This window comes from Oryctolagus cuniculus, chromosome 10 (assembly GCF_051225735.1).
Source record: "Oryctolagus cuniculus isolate XC-2025 breed Fujian yellow rabbit chromosome 10, ASM5122573v1, whole genome shotgun sequence".
Taxonomy (NCBI): Eukaryota; Metazoa; Chordata; class Mammalia; order Lagomorpha; family Leporidae; genus Oryctolagus; species Oryctolagus cuniculus.
This window is the reverse complement of record NC_142876.1, coordinates 43,232,550-43,254,073: the sequence shown is the minus strand read 5'-3', so window position 1 is coordinate 43,254,073 and position 21,524 is coordinate 43,232,550. Positions and strand designations below refer to the sequence as shown.

At 39.3% G+C, this 21,524-nt stretch overlaps 2 protein-coding genes across 10 annotated transcripts in view; one reads left to right on the top strand and one right to left on the bottom strand.

The window, feature by feature from the left end:
- Positions 1-9,989, bottom strand: part of LOC149123750 (uncharacterized) — a 32,687-nt gene extending 22,698 nt beyond the window's left edge. The window contains exon 1 of the mRNA XM_089304907.1: positions 9,866-9,989. Within this exon, the coding sequence (XP_089161033.1) occupies positions 9,866-9,989 (124 nt within the window). The remainder of the gene's footprint in view (positions 1-9,865) is intronic.
- The window catches only part of DTNA (dystrobrevin alpha), a 419,235-nt gene that overhangs the window by 19,358 nt on the left and 378,353 nt on the right, over positions 1-21,524 (top strand). The window lies entirely within an intron of this gene.

Below are 21,524 nucleotides of genomic sequence, written 5' to 3'. Positions count from 1 at the left end.
GTAACCCAACACATTGTATTTTGTTCTCCAGAATGTAGAGGAAGATGATCAATGATTTTTTCAGAATTGGGAAGTACAGTAGTTTGTAGAAGCAGAAACATTATTGAGTAGCTGTGATGGGAGGTTCCTGAAGGGGAGTGCATACAAAGTACTGCTGTTGGTGAAGGGAAGAGGGTAAAGTAGAATTGAGTAGCTGATAAAGGAGGGTGAGGGACAGATCCATGAGTTGTAATCACTTTAATGAAAGTTTGGGCATATTAGTTGGGACCAGTGTTTATAGAACTCCCCTATCAAATCAGCCACCACATCCATAGGAGCTGTCAGGAGCTGAGTGCAGGTCCTAATAATTTTTATGGTTCCATGGGGATCTTGCATATTGGAGCCCTTATATAAAGTGATGGATCCCTCAGCTTCATTGTGCTGACCTGAAGGTAGGGGTCAGTTATAGTGAAAGTCAAGAGGGGTTGGACCAAGTGATCTTCATGTGCCTCATCTTGGGGAAAGACCTTGGACTTTTGTTTTCCTGGGAGTCCATACCTATGGTCAGTATAGTAGTACTTACAGGACCATGATGAGCAACTTTTTCAGTAAGCATCCGTATTTGTTATCCTTGGTTATCCTGTGTTATCTTTGGTTAGGCAGATATGATATGGATGTCTTTCTGGTTGAGATAAAGTGTATCTAGTCCAGTCAAAACAATCATGTAAGCAGGCCTGAGAGAAATTGAAGTATAGCCCATGCACAGCCCATGGGCAGAAGGTAGAGTTAAGTAACTTAGCAGGAGTGGAAGTGGTATAAATCTCAAACTGTCATGTGTAAGATGTTCCTGGGGCCAGTACAGATTCAGGACAGACACAAAAGAGTGGAAAAAATGAGGTTATTGGGAAATTCCTCATGGAGTATGAAAGAGGGAGTGAGACAATAAGAGAAGGCATAATAAAGTGTAGATCTCAAGGGAGTGAAGTCTGAGAAGGTTCCTAGGAGGTATAAATCTTCAATATCCAAAAGGAGGCTGGAGGGGGGAGGATTGGTGAGGAGTGTGTTTGATATTCCTCCCACAGCATTGTAAGAAGAGTTGACAGCTATATAAGAGAGGATCCATACTTATCTGGTGTTGGAAATGGCAGGTGGCTGGTTGGTCATGGTTTCTTGGAGGCAAGTTCATCAATGGTGGAAGGGTCTGAGTTTTTGAGCACCATTGGTAGTGGAGCTCGAATCTGGGTAAACTTGGCTATGAATGGCCCTGTGTAACTGTGTATTGAGGGGCAGAGAATGCTTAAGTTGGGAAAAGTGGACCCAATGAGGGATCCCTTGTAGCTTTGCTGCAGTAGTAATAGTGAGAATAACCCAGTAAGGTCTGGTACATTTGGCCTGCAGCTTGGTGGGAGTAGGGGGCAAGAAGGGATGTGAAGAGGACAGGAAGACACCGTCTCCCACTGTGATAGCAGGGAAGCTGTCTGAAGTAGTTGGACCTGGAGTTGGGCAGTAGGTATCTGTATATTTTCATAACTCTGGAAATATCTGAGGAGAGGTGAGAGTAGATGGGGTGGCAAGAGTGGGGATTGTAGGTGTACTGCCAGAGGAACCAGGGGGCATCCATACAATCATTAAAAAGATGAAAGATTGAGAGGCTGTTCTGGAAGGGCCCTCATATGGAGCAGGGCTAGTGGATGTAGTTTAGGATAGTGTAAGTAAAGCTCAAGGGAGGATATTTTCTAGTGTACAATTTGTCCTTTACACATTCCCTGAGGACTGAGGGTGATAAAGAATATGGAAATGCTAGGGGTGTTGAGTGTCTTAGTCAGTAGTTGGGTTACTTGTGATGTGAATTCAGGACCATTACCTAATTGGGAGGAGGCTGGGACCCCGAATCAAGGGATGATCTGCTGAAGTAAGATGTTGGATACTGTTAGCGGTCATTTGTTATAAGTCGGGAAGGCGTTTACCTATCCAGTGAAGGCGTCTACCAGTACCAAGAGGTACTAAAAGTGTCATACTCTGGGAACATGGGTGAAGTTCATTTACTAGCCAGAATCTGGCAGGTGTCCTCTGGTTTGATGGGAATGGAAAAGTGGAGGACAGAAGTTAGAGAGTTTACTTGCTGACATATACAACATGAAGAGGTGAGTTACTGGAGATACTTGGTATCTTGTGGCATGAGAAGGAGAGATTGTTTGACAGATGATAGTAAGGGAGGAAGTTTGGGATGAATAATTGATGGAGGTAAAATAGAATGGCCTGGGTGGAGGGCTGTTGGGGTTGTTGGTCAGTAATTTATCAGTATAGTGGATGGAGCAGCAGATGAGCTGGAAGGAAAGGGAGACAATGCTGCCTGATGGGTCACCTGATCTGCCTTATGGTTACCTTCCATGACAACGGAGTTAGTTTGATGAACTTTGCAGTGGACAATTTTAATTAGTTTTGGTAGATGAGCTGCTTCTAACAGAGAAGTTATGTAGGTCACCTTAGAGATAGCTGTTTCCTTTGTGGTGAGAAGGCCCCTTTCCTTCCAAATCACTGACTGGGACAAGAGGATATGGAAGGTGTATTTGGAGTCAGTAGAAACTGTGATAGATTTATTTTTTGCCAGCATGAAGACACAGGCTAGGGCATAAAGTTCAGCTGTTGATTAGTGGTGTTGGGAGGGAGTGATCCAATCTTGATTGTATCAGTGGTCAACACCACAGCATATCCTGCCCTTTTGATTTCTTGATGGTAGACAGAGCAGCCATCTGTAAACCATAATAAGGTGGGGTTAACAAAGGGACTTTCTTGAATGTTTGAGGGATGAGGTAATAGGTGTTCAATGGTCTCAATACAGGACTGAGAAAGAGCTGTGTGATCCAGAGACAGAAAGTAAAAGAATGAAGAAGAGTAGCTGGGTTTAGGGGAGGCCAGGTTTTAAAAGTAAGGGTAGGGTCCTCAATGCCACCTGAAGGGCTAGAATGCAGTATGGTGGAAGAGACTGGAGGCCTTTTTAAGTTAGAAACAATGACAGGTGATGAGAAGAGAGGATAATAAGTGGTGACCCAAAAGTTAATTTCTTAGACTCCTTATGAGGACTACTGCTGAGGCTAGCACCTGTAAATAAGGCACTCAACCCTTGACTGTAGGATCTAGAATTTTTGAGAGGTAGGCTACCAGGGCAAAAGAGGGACCAATTTGGTGGCTGAGAACTATTCCTTGGTTTTCAGTGACATAGATGAGGAATGGCTGTGTGAGATTTTGTAAGTGTAAGGCAAGGGCCTATAGAATAGCCTATTGGAGTTTATGATATTGGGAGGTGACTAGGGTTATGATAGGCTATTGGATGGATCCATATGTGGCTTCATAGAGTGGTTGGGCTACAAGAGAGAAATTTGGAATATATGAATGTAGGAATCCTGCCAAGCCTAGAAAGGAAATAATTTCTTCTTTGGTAGGAGTTCAGAGGTTAGCTTTGAGACACTTTGTCTATGGTGATAGCCTTATGAGTGGGCATGAAATGTATGCTAAGATAGGTTACCTCAGCTAAGGAAAACTGTGCCTTGGTGAAGGATACCTGGTAACCCTAGGCTTCTAAGAAGTTAAGAAGGGTAGCAATCTGTTGTTGGCTATTCATTTTTGAAGGGCTGCAAGCAAGGATGTGATTGACATACTGAAGAAGGGAAGGGGATAAATCAAGAGTACCTAGATAATTGGCTGGGACTTGACCAAACAAATGGGGGCTTCTCGGAACCCCTGGGTGAGAACATCCAGATTAATTGAGTGGAGATGCAGGAATTGGGATCAGTCCACAAGACAGTAAACAGATTTTGCGAAGAGGAATGTAGAGGGATAGTGAAGAATGCAATTTTAAGGTCTAGAACCAAAAAAATGAAAAGTAGAGGCAGGGATAGAGGATGATGAGCAAGTGAGAAAGAACATGGACCTTGACTATGCCCTCCCTCCCACCACCTCTAGAATGGGCAACATCGAGACAAGGTCCCTAGCTCTCACATAAGAGTGATTGACTCAGGGACTGGGCACAGGAGGCAGAGGGGTGGGTCTTGAAGTAGTGGTGTCAGGGTGGGAAAAGTTTGCTGGCTTAGCAGAACACGGAGGGCTGAGTGTTGGAGCGAGAACTGGGCTTGAGATAAGGCAGGGGGAGCAGGGGGAGGAGAAATGGACAAGGGCTGGTTTTAAGATAAGGATGAGCAGGAGATGGGGAGTAGAAACAGATGCCACCTCTTGGAATTTCTGGGCAGGATGGGGAAGTGCCAGTGAGACAGAGCCACAGTAGATGATGTGCTTTGAGCTTGTTGAGTGGGAGACGACTGTGCCGGGGCTCAAGCAGGAAGGGGCTGAGCTGGTGCCTATGGTGGGGAACAGTAAGGTGGGGGCTCATTCACAGGATCAAATGTAGAGCAAATGTGTTTTGGCTCTGGCTCTGGGTCTTTAGTAGGAAACCTGGGCCATGGAACATGAAGTGCATAGGGAGAGTTTTTTACCAGATATAGGAGAAAGCTTGAATTTAGGGAATCTCCTTCAACTTTCCCAAATGCTCTCAGAAGTGCTAGAGACCACCAATAATGTTGGAGTCAAATGTGTCATTAAGCAGCCATTTGGACTGCTTGTCAAGGTCATACATGGGCCATGCCTGATTACAAAAAAAGATGAAGCAATGGTGTTTAAGATCCAGGGCCAATTTGAAAGGAACAAGATTATTTAGGAGACAATGGAGGGGAGAGTCAGACAGAACATGGGATAAGGAAACTCCCATAGCAACCTGTAGAAGTCAGGCTGGCAGATAGCAGGCATCCCTGAGATCACGGCAGCCTGAGGAGAGTAAGGCAGCAGAGGGTGGGGGTCATCACCCATATCCACTGGAGCCCAGGGTGTAAAGCCCATAGAAGAGAAACAGAGGATTGAGTCGTCACCCATACCCGCTGTTGTCCAAGGCATAAAACCCATGGGAGTTGTGGTGCCAGGTACCAGGAATTTGAGACAAAGCAGACTATAACCATAACTTGAGGTAGAGGTTGCAGTGGAAGAATTCCCTATTCCCCATCTTACCTCAGGGTTTTGGAGCTCCAGTGTGTGGATGGAATCACAGAATGGTGGCATAAAGGAGATCTGGGGTTGGTTTTGTGGTTGGTAGAAATACAGGATCCCAAAGCAGCTCATATCCCTCCAAAGGGAGGGCAGGGTCAATGGGAGAGCCTGGATCCGAGTCATGGTGTCAATGAAAGGCCACCACAAAACACTCCAAACACCGGAGTAAGGGAAAAGTTTGTTGTCAGCTGAAAAGGCTGCCTCTCCATGCACAAGAGAAACGGCAACCTGTACTTAAGAGAACAGGTCTTATATAGCTTGGCAGAGATAAGCCTTGCCATTCGAAATAGTAGTCCAGTGAAGTCCCATGGAGTATATGGTTGGTAGAGAAGAAAAGAATGTGCAAACCACTTTTCATATGGATAGGATGCCTACTAGTCATATGTGATTAGAATGAGCAGTGTCTAGTGAGTGAGGAATGATGTCATGGTCAGAAGAACCTTGTGTTTTATTTAATCACAGTTGTGGTTAAGTGAAAGATCTACACAATAAGGTCCTATTCTAATTGCCTTAAAATAATGTATCATGACTCTACAGAAACAACTATTTATAAATATTAATAAGTAACAATAATGAAGTATACTTAAATGTAATAGAAAAGTCTAAATATATGAAGTACCTTCATGACCCCAAGTCCTGAGATCACCACAACTCAGTAAATTTGAGTAGAATTGGCTTTAACTTCTGTTGACTCTGAATCGAGCATATTTCTTGTTATTTGGGGAGTTTTTTGTGGAACTTACGGTTCCTGTGTGTTTCCATTCTCAGTTTCTCCATCTGTTGAATGCCCAGTCACCACTCTGAGTTTTGTTTCTTAAGCATGATGCCAACGTGGGTTATCCTGTTGGATACCACATTTTGTTCTTTTATTCCCAAAGTACCTCCAGGCTGTGTGTTTGTTTACCTATGGTAAACTTTACCATAGGTTTTGGGCAATGAATTGAGACACACAGCAAAAATATTAGCTATCCCTAAGATTGTAACTCTTACAATTATTTATTTTTCCAAAAAAATTAATAATTTATCTTTTTAAGTTATACTTCAGCATCTTACCACATAAGAAATTCAATTATTCCTCAGTATATAGATTCATCTCAAAGTGGCAAGTACACACTAGTCAATCATATTCCTGGAGTTTTGTTTCCCCAGTTGGTTTACTAGGAACTGTGTTATCAGATGCTTAGCTACTATTGAAATGTAACATTTATCCTCTCAAACAGGAAAAACAAATGACTTTCTCATCTGTGAATCATCTACCAAGAGCAGTCCCTGAAAACCACTCAGCATTTATAACTTCTCTACCTCTGGGAAGGGTGGGGGCGGATCCAGCAGCCCAGTTGCATAGTTGCTGTGTATGGTCCTGAAGCTAACACTTTGAGATTGTTTTAAATCAGAGTGAGCAACCCTAAGTCCACAATCGTTGCTGTTGTCACTATTCACTGAACAATACTTTTGAGCAGCATATAATCCACTGAGAGTGGAGAATTTCAGGACTTTAGATATGGGAAACACAAGTCTGTGAAGGGATCTCTCTCAAAAACTAAATTAAAACAACCCTGTCCAACATGAAAAATGGTATAATCCTTAAATAAGAACTATTTCTAACTCATAGGTTATGGTTTACCATATTTTGCATATTTGGAAAATATACAATTTTCTATTGTGATAAAAAGTGACCATTTTATTATAGAATACAAATTAACAAATTAGCATGAAAGGATCATACTGGTTTCACATACGATGTAACCACTGTCATAATCAAGATAACTGTAGTGAATGAAGTTTGCTTACATGCATCTAGTAATGCTTGAAAAACTTTAGTAGTTGCTTAAGACTGATAAAAAATGTAAATCTGCCACTGTTAGATTGTCATGTGCCTTACCAGACATAGCTGTTAGAGCTCAGTTTATTTTCCAGGAATAAACTCCTATCTGTTAAAACAGCCAAGGTACACCCTCCTATGTACTACGTCTGTTAACACACCCTATACTTATTTGTGAACCCATAAAACACTGGTTGAGATTGATGTCAAAATAAAGCTTAACCTGCAAAAATACTAAATTTGATATAGAATTATTGCAAAAGTAAAGAATTCTAGCCATAATATGTGAGTTTTTACATAACGATAAACTAAGAGGAAAATATAACTTATTCTGCTCTCTGCCAGTGTTGGCAAACATTTTGCATCTTAGCTAAAAAGATTGTGTTCTTGGGCAGTGGTTTCAACCATACAGTTGAAAGAAGGGGACACTTTTGAATTATGTATTCTGGGACTCAGTCATTGAAGATTCTGAGTTAGTCTATCCAAAGAGTATTTTTTCTATCTCCTTCCTAGGTGATGCTAGAGCATTTGAGAACCATTGCTCTGTCGTTTAGCACAGGACCACTAAATTTGCTACTGCTGTTCTGCCATTTCCATTCTAGAAAGCTACAGTCATACACTGTGCAAGGATGTTGCAGTTAGTGATGGACTGCATTATGATAGTGCTCCCTTGACATTATATTGCCTAGTGATGTCTTAGTCATCTTAGTTTGTGCATGCTGTATGATGTGACAAAATCACCTAGTGATATAGTCCACAGAAGGACTTCACTTTAATGCATGACTGTATTTCTTTTGAACACTTAAGAGCATTGCCTAGATAGATTTTCTCTCTAGTTCAGAACCAGAACATGTTCTGGTAAACTCTTAAGCAATGGCAGCCCAGTCTGAGTCACTCTACTCCCTCCAAGTCATCAAGGCCTTTCCTACAATAAAATTTTAGAGGCAAGATATGATGTCACTTTGGTACTCAAAGCAATAACAACAACTATATAAAAGCCATTGTTAGCATTTACCACATGATAGATATGTCTTCAGTGTTTGTATTTTCTGATGATAGAAGTCTGAGCTATAGACTTTTCTTTTTAAAAAAGATTTATTTATTTATTTTAAAGGCATAATGAGAGGGAGAGAGAGAGAGACATTCTATTTGCTGGCACACTTCCCAAATGGTCGCAATGGCAGGGGCTGGGCCAGCACAAAGCCAGGAACCAGGAATTCCATCCAGGTCTGCCACATGTGTGGTAGGTTCCCAAACACCTTAACCATCTTCCACAGCCTTCCCAAACACATCAGCAGGGAGCCCCTTCAAAAATAAATCATCTAAGACTCAAACCAGTGTTTTGATGGGAGATGCTAGCTTCACAAGCAGTGGTTCACTTCAGTCATTTCAGTGTTTTGCCAGCAATGAGCCAGTTACTCCCACCCAAACAAAGTTTTATTCTTGTCTCAATTTTTGCTAGCCCCAGTAGATAATTAATTCCCAATCAATCACCTATATCCTTGAAATATATCCCCACCTAATCACTTCTCTCTTACTCCACAATGATGTAGTCAACCCCAGTTGCTATCGTTTCTTGTCTACGTTATTCTAGTAGCTAGAAGACTGGACTCCTTCCTTGTGCTTTTGCTTCTCATAGGTAGTCTTTTAGAAATAAAGAAAGAATAATCATAAAAGAACACATCAGATAATGTCAATCATTGCGCTTAAATCTTCAATCACTTCCTATCACACACTGCTTAAAAATCAGTACCCTAACCAAGCCTTACCTACAAGTGCTAAATAATCTTTAGTCCTTTCTCTCCAGCCTCACTGTATGTATGTATATATCTTACCTTCTTTCCTCTGTTTCACTGTTGTCCCCAGAATAAGCCAAGATTTTCCCACCTCAGGAATTTTGCAACTGCTATGCCCACTTCCTAGACCTTCCTTCTCTAAGAGCTTCCCTGGCTCACTCATTTCCCACAGGTATCTGTTACTATATCATCCTCAGTGAGGCCTTTAGTGCCAATTCTATCTAAAATAGGTCTCTGCCACTCTCTATCCCTTTTGACTATTTCACTTTCCTGCGTAGCCTTTGTTACTACCAGACACAGCAGCATGTGCTTGCTTGGATGTTCATTGTCTCTCTCCCTGACTAGAATGTGAGCTCCATGAAGGAAGGGATTTTATCTGTGTCTTATTCAGCTATGTACCTGGTACTTAGCACTCATTATGGAGATGTTGAATGAATGAATGAGTAAATACAGTTGTCACCCTTCTGAGTTCTTAAGCACCCATGCTTTTAATTCTTGCCTATCAGATGTGCATGAAATTCCTGCAAATTTAGATGACATACTTGAACCCCATCATTCATTTTATCCAGGATCTTGTTTGCCTTTTATTGGCTTTAATATTTATAAAGAGCAGAGCTATTCCTAGAACAATGAGTTCCTTAAAATACTTCACTATTATCCCTATAGTCTAAAGTGCATTGACTCTGTGCTCTGCACTTTACTTCAGTGATTTCAGATTGGACTGAAAGAGGTCTAGGAAGACAACATACCAAATTGGATCATCAGTGTTCCCACAGACAAGAAAATATTCCATGTGCATGTATTGACTCTCCCAGACATTTATAGAACCACATGTGAGAGGAGAAAGATACTTTTATGCACACTGGTGAAATACTCACACTGGGAACTTCAGACTAATGCTGCTTCTTACTTGTCACACTAATAATAGATGGATGGATCATTTTCCTCCCCCTTTCATCTGTGGCCTCATCCACTCAAAGCCATTTCCTGCAGGAAGTGGTGCATGTGTTCTGTGTTCACTGATGCTGGAAATACTAGTGCAGCCTGCCCTCTTCGGATTTGCGCTAAGAACATTTGTTTTATGATACACGAGGGCCAACAAAAGTGTGGTCAAGTGCAAACAGACCCATATGCAGGTTGGTAGAAGGGCTCCTTGCGGAAAGCTAGCTCTCACCATAGTGTGCCCACTCACAGACCCTTGGAAGGCTGGCAGCTCTGCTGAAGTAAAAATGCTTGCCAATGGGCATCTTGCCATCAAAGCAGATGGGCCCACCAGGGGCAAGCAGCGGAGCACGCATGCTCATTCCAGACACATGCCTATTTATCATTTGTGTCTTTCATTTACAGGAGACAAATTCCTGAACAGAAAGGCTGAGTTTACAAACCAAGAGGAAAGAGCAGTGTTCAGCCCTTAACTAAAATGCTCAGGCAAAGAAGTCCACATTTTGGTATAATTTAAGAAAAGCTTATGAATTAACTTGTTACAGACCTGCAGTGTTCCCAAACCCCTCCTTTCTAAAGGTTATGCTGTGTTTTTGTCCAATGAGTTTTTCATTTGCAGACGTGAGAGGAAGCCTGGTCTTTCTCCCAAAAGATCAGAGATGTAGAAAAATCACTGCATGACATGAAGTTATTTTCAGCAACATTGTCATCATTTGAAAATTTTATTAGAATTAATTCCTAAAACCACATTGCTTTCTTTAATTTTCTCATTTTAGTAAAACAGCAGCTACATTTTGTTTCTTTCCCTACTGCTTTCAGGAAGTGACAATGTGGAGACATGATTCCAATTCAGCTTTTTTTTCTCCCCTCTTCCTTTTTTTTTTTTCTAAAAATGACTTTATTTATTTACTTATTTATTTAAAAGGCAGATAATAGAGAGGAGGAGAGAGAAAAAAGAGAGATCTTACATCCACTGATTCACTTCCCCAAACCCTGTGACAGCCAGGTCTAGGTTAAAGTGAAGTTAGGAGTCAGGAACTCTATTCAGGTCTCCCACATGGGTGGCAGGGACCCAAACACTTGAACTATCACCCACTGCCTCTCAGACACATAAGCAGGGAGATGGATTGGAAGCACAGGGCAGATAGGCCTCAAACCAGGCACTCTAATATGGGGTGTGGACATCTCAGGTGGAATCTTAATCTGGAGCCCCAAACCTGCATCCAGTTCAGTTTTTGGCATAGGCAAAAAAATTTACACATTGAAAGTTTACTTTAATGTTATCTATTGGTGCTCCATTTGCCCACTTGGAAAACTTGAAAATGAGAAGAATTATGATTACTTTATAAATTCAAATCAGTATACATGATTTATAAGCATTGTAGCTTTCTAAAATTTAAAAACCTCACAAACTAATTTCACCTACATAGACTCCATGAGTATTTTGCAATAACTTTTCAGATTTATGTAGCAAATATCATCTACTTTAAGCCTTGCAATAACCTTGGGTGGTAAGTAAGCAAGCCTGTCAGCCTCACTTTGCAAGTGAGGAAAGTAAGGGTCATGCAGGTAAAAGTCAAGCTCAAACTTCAAGATCATTCATCTTTTGTTAAGTTAAATTTAGTGTGGATGCTCTTCTATAATGAGAAGTTATCCAGCAGTAGCTTCTAAAGGATCACAGTCGTTTACGTGTGTTATTTATTTATTTATTTTTATTTTACTAATTGAATCAGCAATGGGTATTTAAGGGGAACTCATGTTCCAAATGTCTTGGCCACCGGCTTCCTTTGGGGACTGTTGTTGATTCTGTTTTTAACAAAAGTGAAGTCCTCTAGGGCTTTGAGTAGGTCACCGTGTTGCTGTGCATGCGTTAAATGATTGAATGATCATGATGATGGTTGTTTCTGATCTCTGATTGACTATATTCTTGATAAAGTCCTCTGAGTGTTACGGAAACAATATCACTGCTCTAAAGAACTGGGAGTTGAGCCACATGGTGCTTTTCTTTTTCAGTCTCACAAGCCCAAATGGTGACTTTTCTGCAAAATAACAGTAATGTTGTGCTCCGTGTGCCTTTTATATGAAAATATCCTTATAAAATACAAATTTTCATTTTTTTCACTGCTGTGCTTTTGACTGTTTCCCTACTGGAAATATTATGTTCTTATTTTGACGTGCTCCAAACAACATGCCAAAATCACCATTTACTTTTACCTGTGAAATTTGAAGATTTTTGCTTTTGAATATGCTGAAGCTGATAATGCAATTTTCCAGTACTGAGTCAATCGAAATCCTTTTAAAGTCAGCTCACTTAAGAAACCCAGAAATCCACTTTCCTCATGAAGCCTGGTGGGATATCATCTGACTCCTATTATAAAAAGCCTGCATGAAGAGATAACAGTAAGTTAAATTACAAAACTCTTTACCAAGTAATTGATATCCATTACTGGATTTGGACAGGGCAAAGTTATTTTTTTCTAGGGACTGGTGCTCTGGTATGCAAAGATAGTGAGCATTTTCTGTTGTCAGTGGCTTGTAGAAAAATTGCAATTTTTAAAACTTTGTAAAGACATGAGAGGGTTTTTTTTTTATGGTTTGTACATTTCTCAGAATCTAAAAGAAAAATGTTCCAGGAAGCTGTGACAGCTTGGCCATTTGTGTCTGATAGAGGACTAAATTTAATCACTTGTGCAGAGAGCCTAGCACTCATGAGCAAGTTTCAGGCATACTGGAGCTATACCTAAGAGATGGATTATAGCATGAATTTGATGAATGCTAAGTTTCTAAAACCTACTAATTCCTTAAATCTGCCTTGTGTCATAAAAAGGGTAACAATTAAATTCAAAGTATTCCCAAGGTGACACATTTTTTAATGAAATCAGATTTGATGCCAGCTTTGTAGTACCGTTGGCAGCAACCATTCTTACTGGTACTCAGATGGGGTTCCTGTTGTTCAGCCCTGCAAAGTCTGTGTGGCTCCTCAAGGAGCAAGGTGCAAAATGGGAGTGAATCAATACACTGCTAGAGGACATCAGGCTGCCCAGTGGTTCCAGCAGATCTACAGTGTTTGCTTCTGACCCCCTCAAAATGTGGGAAGTTTTGCAGACCTGCCCAGGCTGACCCTACTTCCTCTCACTTTCCTTCTTTTCTCCAGCTTTAGTTCCTGCTAGTCAAGGTGTTGCCTTACAATTTAAAGTTATCTTACTGTCTCTCTTCTCTTTTATGCATTTTGCCTGCTTGTGGTAGGTTACTATCATCCCTGCATCACAAAACTGAAGCTGGGCTCAAGTCTCCTGTTGCCAAGTTCCATGGTGTTTCCTGTACTCAGTCTTACAGGGTTATTAGGTTGACTGTGTCTTTTAGAATATTAAACTATGCTCTTTTGCAGAAATGTTTGCTACTGGGATGGAGTAGATGATAATCTATGATAATTGAGCATGTCCACACATGTTCTGCTTAGAAATAAAGATCCGTTATTTACTTGGTCTTTTGCTTTAGACTCTTGAAAGATAAGCAAAATTTTATGGCATTTTGTTTCATACAAATGATGTGGGACCCTGAAAGAGAAATAGTTTTGATTTAATGCCTTTTGTCTTCTTAATTGTGCTGTCCTTACACTCTTTAGGTAAGATGAACTGATATAAAATATAGCAGATATGAAACACTCTTAGCTGCTCTTACAGTGTCATGGTTAGGACCAGAAACTACAGAGTCCCATTGACTGGGCTTCCACCCCAACCTCAGAACTCCACTGGCCATTAGTTCTGACAGATTGACTTCAAGATTTTTATCTGTGAATATGTGAATAATAATGGTGCCTATGTCAAGAATTGTAGTGCATATACATGTATATGTATAGAATATAAAATAATGAGAACAGTGCCTGGCACATATTAAACTTAGTTTTCTGCCTGTTAATTCTCATAATAGCTATTAACTAACATTCATTTATATATATAATATAGAGGTCATCACAAAATTATTAGTTCTAATATAAATATGTAAAATTATAGTTTTTTGTAGCTGTGCCTCACAGAGGTGAGCCCATCCTATGTAAATTATGTCTATCTCCAGGTTATGACTCTGACCCTTCTACTTATTTGAATATGTAGAATTTGTGTTTCTATCTACTCCTAAAGTTTGAATTTTGATGATTGAACATTTTCTCTGTGAGTAAGAGAAGAGCCCCATTTCTATGCAGGCCAAGTTTCTTTTCCTTGATCTACTTCATTGATTTAAAGTTGGAATACATTATTCTGCAAGTGTATTGCATTTTCCTCTGTAAGAAGCAGAGGGAAAGGATTTTCAATGCTGGAATGGCTTGTTGATTCCACTAACAAAGAGCAGACATAGAAATCTGAGGCAGATCTTCATGAAAGTCTCAACTTACTTTCAATACTATGTTTCTCAGGGTCACTATTTTTTAAGCATTTTGGCCATCAAAACAGAAACTCTTCTGTTTCTATACCTGTCCTTCCTGTAACTCCTTAAAACATCCGCTACCTCATGTGCAAATCGGTACATGCATGCATGGAAATGCAGGTGTAGGTGTTGCTGTACATAGATCTAGTAGATAAGATCTTTCAGCTAAAAGGAATGCAGCAGTGAGACAGATTAGACAGGAACTCAAAAGGTCATTTTGTCAAATCCTTTCATCTCAAGTTGTACTTCCCACAAACCAGAGAGAAGTATCTACTCATCACGAAATAGATTTTTTTATCTTCCTTTAGTCCCATACAAAAGGATATTTTTAGTGGTTCACCAGATGCTGCCAGAAGTTAATAAAGAATGACATTTTAATAGTAGGCATTCTAGATATAGACAGAAGCCTCAGCAGAATAAGACAATGTTTCATTTTGTTTTTATTCGCGGCCTTGTGCTTCCTAGCAAAAAAGGGTAAAATCACTTAAGTGACAAAACAAATGTTTTTAGAGTTCCAAAATATGTTATCAGTGAAACACATTGTTATGAGTTTAATTTCTCCAGATTTGTACTTGTATATTTGAGCTACCATTTTTGGATTGTTTTTTACTGCACAAAAATAAAATACTGAAAAAACAATGTTGTTAAGTCAAGGCCCTAGTCCAAGGTCAGAGAAAATTACTGGTAAAACAGAGATTGGACCATCTAATTTTTAGTTATTAAACTGTTACTTAAGCCACTAAGCCATGATGAATGAGGCCAGAGACTGCAGTTAAACAAAACTCCAAGCTTTGCTTGAAACCTTCTATCAAGCTCAACAGTCACCTCTTTGGAAAAATTCTCTCTGAATTCATTCTTAAGTGAAGTTACTTAGACCTCTGCACTCCGTTGAAAGTGTTTTTATGCCCAGCTGTTAGTATAGGATTTCAGCAAGAGTGTTTTTCCTCTGTTTGGCATATGTAACAAAAGTAGCATACCTGCTACTGTGGTTCATTTTTTTCATTTAAATTCTATTTTTTCCTATTATTTTAATGAGTGAGAGTCTCCCTGTTTCTGTGGTAAAAACCCATCTGTTTCTAATACATGGTGATTATGAAAGCATGCTCTTGAAAGTAGAATTTCCTCTACAACCATTATGAATTGTACAAGACCTTGAAATTAGACAATTGACTGAGCACCAGGAGCTCCTGCCAAATCTATTAGAATTGATTGTACAAGTTTCTTGAACTGAGGAAGAGTATTAACTTCATAACTTGGAGCCTGTTCCATTAAATATAAGTAAATAAATTTAAAAATTTTAGAATTACTACTCTGGTTGGTGGTGCCTACTCTAAACCATCAATTATGGTTTAATCATATCAGATTGTACAGCAGGCTGCAACTGCAGAACAGAGTATGGGACTGGTAGTATAAACAAAAGTTGTGGAGGTAGTTCCCTGTGAGTTTCACCTTCAGGAGTGATAAATATATTGATATCATCTCCATGGCTTAAATAAAGAAAAATGATTTATGATTTGTAGTCTGGATAACTGTATGAGTTTTAAGTTGAAAGCTTTCTGAAAGAAAATCTCTCTGCAGAACCAATGAATGCATTCGTACCTGGCTTCATAATGAAATAGGTCTTCCTGGTTGCAGGGCTAGCTGAATTGTCTAGAAGGAAAAAAAAATCTTCCCACCATGATGCTTTCTTTTACCCTTAAATCAACTCATCAATTGTGTAGTGCTTCTGTTTGTTAACCGTTCACTCATTTCTTAAAAAGTTGGAAGATAGAGAATATGACTCAAACTGACGGCTGAAATTTTGTCATATTTCCCTGGCTGACACCTGTGCCATAATTTGTGTTGTCACAGCTAACACCTAATTCCAACCCTACACACCTGCCCCTGCTGTACAGTTTGAATATAGATTATTTTTTCTAGTCTCCTCGTAAGAATAGCAATGTGACACACATCTAGTGACTAAAACATAGGTGGCTAGCCACTGGCACTGCCTCTGTTCCCATTCCTTCCATCCTGCTTTGGTCAACAGCAAAATTTGTAGAATGACAGCAGCCATCTTGTTACTATGAGAAAAAAAATCCACAGAGAAACAGTAAATTCAACATATCAGCAATTAAAACTGCATTAGTGACTGCCTCCTTCTAGAATTCTTGTTACATTATTTTGTAGGACTTTATATGTTTTTGTAGGCTGATAAGCCATCTGTCTTATCTTAATAAGTATCATGGTATAACTTTTTTTTTCATGGGAAGTTCTGATTCATTCATTAAGTTATAACATATGATTCAAGTCTGCCTATAATATGACAAGGTAAAGTAAATTTTTGATGGTGAGAAATATAAGGTAAAGAGAGTATAATGGCAAAAAAAAAGTAAAATAAAGCCAAAAGAACCAAGGTATGTCTTAAAGTCTTATGCATATATATATTTTTAGTGATCAGACAAAAATTTGGCTCAAGCTTTCCAGCATCCAGTGCAAAGGGCACACTTGATGAATTGTACAATTCACAGTGTCCCTAGGAGAATAACAAACTGGTTTCTTAGCAGAAACCCAACTGCTACTGACTATGAAATGATAGAGACTTTTCCCCATGGATAGTCACAAAGTGGTTATTGTGTATTGTAATGAACAAAATATTCTACTGTTTTCATACAGTTACATATTTTATAAGTTTTTTTCTCTTGGGCTATCTTCTAACATCGGCTGGTGTTAGAGTGCCAAATAAAATAAAGACAATAAAAACAACTTTATAAGTCACCAGGATGATGCAGTATAAATTCATGACTCTCCAAAAGTCATGCTTCAGAAAGGGCTTCAGGGTCTCAGCCAAAATGTGTATAGTTATTAATAAATATTGAGTCATGAAATATTTTTAGGAAATGTTATTATGAGGGGCTTCCCCAACTTCTCTGAGTAGATATTCATATAGATCGAGGCATGCTCCTGTCACTCTCTGAGATTATAAATAAAAGCAAGAGCTGATCATAAGCTTCTCTGTACATCCTTGAGGAGATTACATGTGCATGTTGGTGCTTTGTACACCCTGCTCACGGCTGATGGAGAGTGGGCTGATCTACCAGCACCTGATTTGCCAGTTGCCAGTCCCCCAGAGCAAGGCAACTCCCACCAGGGTGAGTCAGGGCTGATTGTTAGAATGAGGATGAGAACATCTTCATCAAGGCTAATTTGTTCGAACTGAACACTTTAATGAATGGTGACACTTTAATAAAAACCTTCAGGCTTGTAAATGCCCTTTACTCTTACTCCTCTCTGTAATCCTCCATCAGTCTAGATCCCTCAGACATTGACTCCCCTCCTCTTTCTTTTCCTATAAGAAAACTGAAATTATCCTGAAGTCATGAAATTATGGTGAATTCATTGCTTAGAAATCTGTCTCCATATCATGTTTAGACTCTTCTCACAAATTAACTTTCTTTTCTTCTGGTATGTTCTTGCCATCCACACAAACTTCTTCCACCTTTCTATTATATTATTATGCATGAAAAGCAAAATTAATAATTCCATGTCACAATAATTAGCAATGACTAAATAGCTGAGAATTTATTGCATTCCAAACCTATCTAGGCATTTTGTATGTATTGTGTCATTTAACCTATTTAACAATATTGAAAGAAGACAACTATTCTTATCCCAGTTTTGCCAATAGGAAAAGCTGCTTGCTGTCACATTATATATAGGACCAGAATTCAAACCCCAGTTGTCAGATTCAACACTCCCACTCATAACCATTCTGCCCTCCTCCTTCTAGAAGTCCAGCTGACAGTCAAAGCATAAAACAGAAGGTCTTTGTCATTGTTACCAAGGAGTTAGCAGGGAATGCCTTCTCCCAATATGCCAGCAGCCCCTCCCTTCACCTTCTTCTCCCCTAACCTTCCTCCTCCACGCCTCGATTACAATCGACACTGTGCTTCAAGCATCAAATAGGACATTTCTGTGCAGTCATACAGTACTGCAACTTAAGAAATGTATTTTTCTGGAAAGCCACTGATGTGAGGTAGAGGTGATTACACAGTCGCTTAGGTCAAGATTAGACTGAATGGAAACACGGTATTAAAAGGAAAGAAGCACACACGAGAAATAGTTTTGCTGGAAATCTCTTTCCTCACCTTATAAATTCTGTGTTTTGAGCCTGTATGTAATTCATGATGCTTGGTTGGAGGCCTCATGACCTGACACTAGTGAGATGAGCAGAGGACTGCTGGGTGAAGATGCAGACTCCACCCTCATCATGGGACTTGGAGCCAGATGTTGTTCCCTTAACCCTCTTGAAGAAACATTCAGAACCCTGTCAAAATGCCCACTGCATTAGCATTTTGAAGATATAATTAAATTAACTATTTTATCATTGAAAATTTAAAACTATGCTATCAGTAAATAGTAGCAGAAGTATTTTATCTTCCTTGCCTTTCATTTGCATATTCATTATCTGGTCTATAAGTTTCTACTCTTTTTTTCAAACTATCACTTCATTCATTGGGCTTGCAAATCCAAAATATTCAGTAATGTAGACTTTTGGGTCAGGCATTTAGCGTAATAGTTGAGAAGCCACTGGGATACCTACATCCCATATGGTTGTGCCTGGGTTCAAGTCTAGCCTCTGCTTTTGGTTCCAGCTTCTTGCTAATATGCACCTGGGTTTCAGTATCATATCCCCGTCACTCATATTGGAAACCCAGATAGAGTTCTGGGCCGCTGGATTCAACCTGTGCTAGTCCTGGCTGTTGCAGGCATTTGTAGAGTGAAGCAGTGGAAAGGACGGCTCTTTTTATTCCTGTCTGCCTTGCAAATGACTTAAAAGTAAATTAAAAATTTTAAAAACTCTGTAGACAAACTATAGGCAGCTTGAGTCCATCAGTAAGCTTTAGTCTGATTTTTTTATGTAATCATAAAATCAGTCATTGTTCTCTGTTTGGCAGGGTGAGAATTTTTAAGCATTTCTGACTTTGGGTTTCAAGAATATTTGAAAATTTTCTGAAGACCACTGAAACAGAACAAGATATTACTATTTATCACATGATTTTTAAATAACCAGATGGAAGTATTTTTCCTTCCTATTAAAAATCCCCTCCCTCCAAGTTGAGAACAGAACATGAAAATCATCAGTTAAAAGATTAAATCCTTTGAAAGGAGGGCCTTTCAGGGAAATGCCCAAAGATCATGAAGAATGAAAATGCCTTCTCAACCATTTAATTTAATTCGATTCAGAAAGCATTTCCTGAGCACCTCCTAGGTGCTGGTTATTGTCAAAGACCCTCTGGGGAAAGCAAAGATGAATGAGACATGGCACTCGCCTCCTATTAGTGCACAATGCAATGGGAGAGAAGGATGTGTGTGTGTGTTCCTCTAAAGCAGGGCTCGCTGGGATAAGCATTAGGTGGAAGTACACAGTGGCTGAGGGAGGAAAGAAGAAATAAATTAATTCAGACTAGGACATTTCAATAGGCTTCACTAAGAAGGTAGGAGCATTTAGGTTGATGAAAGGAAGTAAGGTCACTGTAAGCTGAGACAAATAAAGGAATAAGGAAATGCAAAAAATAAAAGTGCTGGTGCTTGGGCTGTTTTGTAGAACTATAAAGTCAACATGACTGAAAGGGAGAGTAGAGAAAGCTGCTGGAAGTCTCTGTTCAAGCCACTTTATGGAAGATTTGAATGGCAGATTAAAACTACACAATTTGAAGTTCACCACATGCAATCATAATCGAATGAGGCTTGGAGGGATTTTTCATGTGTTAAAATCCCACAATGTTAAAATCATCCACTCAAGAACTCTGGCCCTTTGAGAGCCAGGATTGTTACTGGATTATCATGAGTACTAGTAATAAATAGAAGGTGAGTGATTTCTGCTCTGTATATTGTTGTGGAATGAATGCATTTCAGAAATTTGTAGTGATGAGATCAAGGTGTGCTTTAGGAAGAGAAATTTCTTATAGTGCATAGGATGGAATGAAAAGTGGGGAGGTGTATAATAGCTGGAAACACACAGAGTTTCTGTAGTCCTCCCAAGACAAAAGAAAAAGGACAAAAGAAGTGTTATTTTGAGGATGCAATTTCAACAAGGTTGGGTGATTTCTTGGACTTGGTACCAAATGAGTGGGGATAGGGAAATGAATATTTGAGTATTTTATTTATATAACTGAGAACTAGGGAGTGTGTAGAATAAAAATATCTCAGGGAGACAAATGGTAGAGAGACATAATCAATTCTAACTTGGATGTGGTGTATGTGGAGTTATTACATTAGTGACTACAACTGTGTGATGTCCACACCTAAAGAAAAGTTTAAAAATTAGAGATAAATAATAGAAATTAGTCATAAAACTAACATCCACCAAAGTAGTAACCACATGTGCCAGATGTTTTCTGTGTTCTTTATACATGTTTGGTTCTTAAATAATCCAATAAATTGAGCATTATAATTACTCCTCTTTTATGATGAAGAAATAGAGACCAGAAGAGGTCATATAGCATTGTAATGCAGGAAAGCAGAACACTTACACTGCTGAAACAATTTTGAAGACTTTAGGAGATGAGCAAAATGATGGATTTTTGTTCTCCCAAAATCTGACTGTCAAAAATAGACTCACAATCTCATTGATCAAAATGTGCAGTGTGGGAGATGGTGATGGCTGCCAAGGGCAAGGCCTGTGTGACTTCCATCTTTTACACTGATTAATAAGCAGCCATTAATCTCTGGCTGAGTCTAGTGAGCAGCTCTCCAGTGTGTGTAACTAAGACCAGAGGGCAGCCATCCACACAAGAATGGCTAAAACAACCTTTTAGTACACCTCTCTGCAAGAAGATCATAAAGAGTTGAAGTGTTGTAAATTAGTCACTTTTTTTTCAGCACTTGTCTGGAAATTTAGTCGGTTCCTAAAAGGAGAACCATATACATGGACCTCATTATAGTGAGAAAGGAAAATCTGAAAACAGATGTGCTATATACCCAAACTATATCAGAATTAAAAGAAATATTCTTGATCATTGTCTGGAAATTTTCTTAAAAGATCTTTATTGAAGCACATGATGGTATAGATGAACATCTGATGACAGTTGTTCTAAAAATAAAGCAAGGTTTTAGCTTTACTGTGTTCCTTAAATTTGTTGAGATATTTTTGTTTTGGTCCTGCAGAAGCAATTCAAATGACTTTCAGAAAGGAATGAATTTTAAAGAGAATAAAGATTTCCTTGGTTATTGGTCTTCTAAGAATTTAACCATTGCTTGATATCATGGCAACAGAAATACAACCAGTAAAATAGATCCTTGCAGAAGTGCTGGGAAAAATATCATCCTTCTAGAGGCTGTTAGATTATTAGAAGAGGGCCAAGAATAGATTAAATTCTCTCCTACTCATGGAGGTTTAGATATTGCAGTTGGCACAGGGATACATCAGTGATCAAATGAGTCTTAAAGTCAAAGGAACCCCTCAAGCCCAACGAAATTTGAATTTT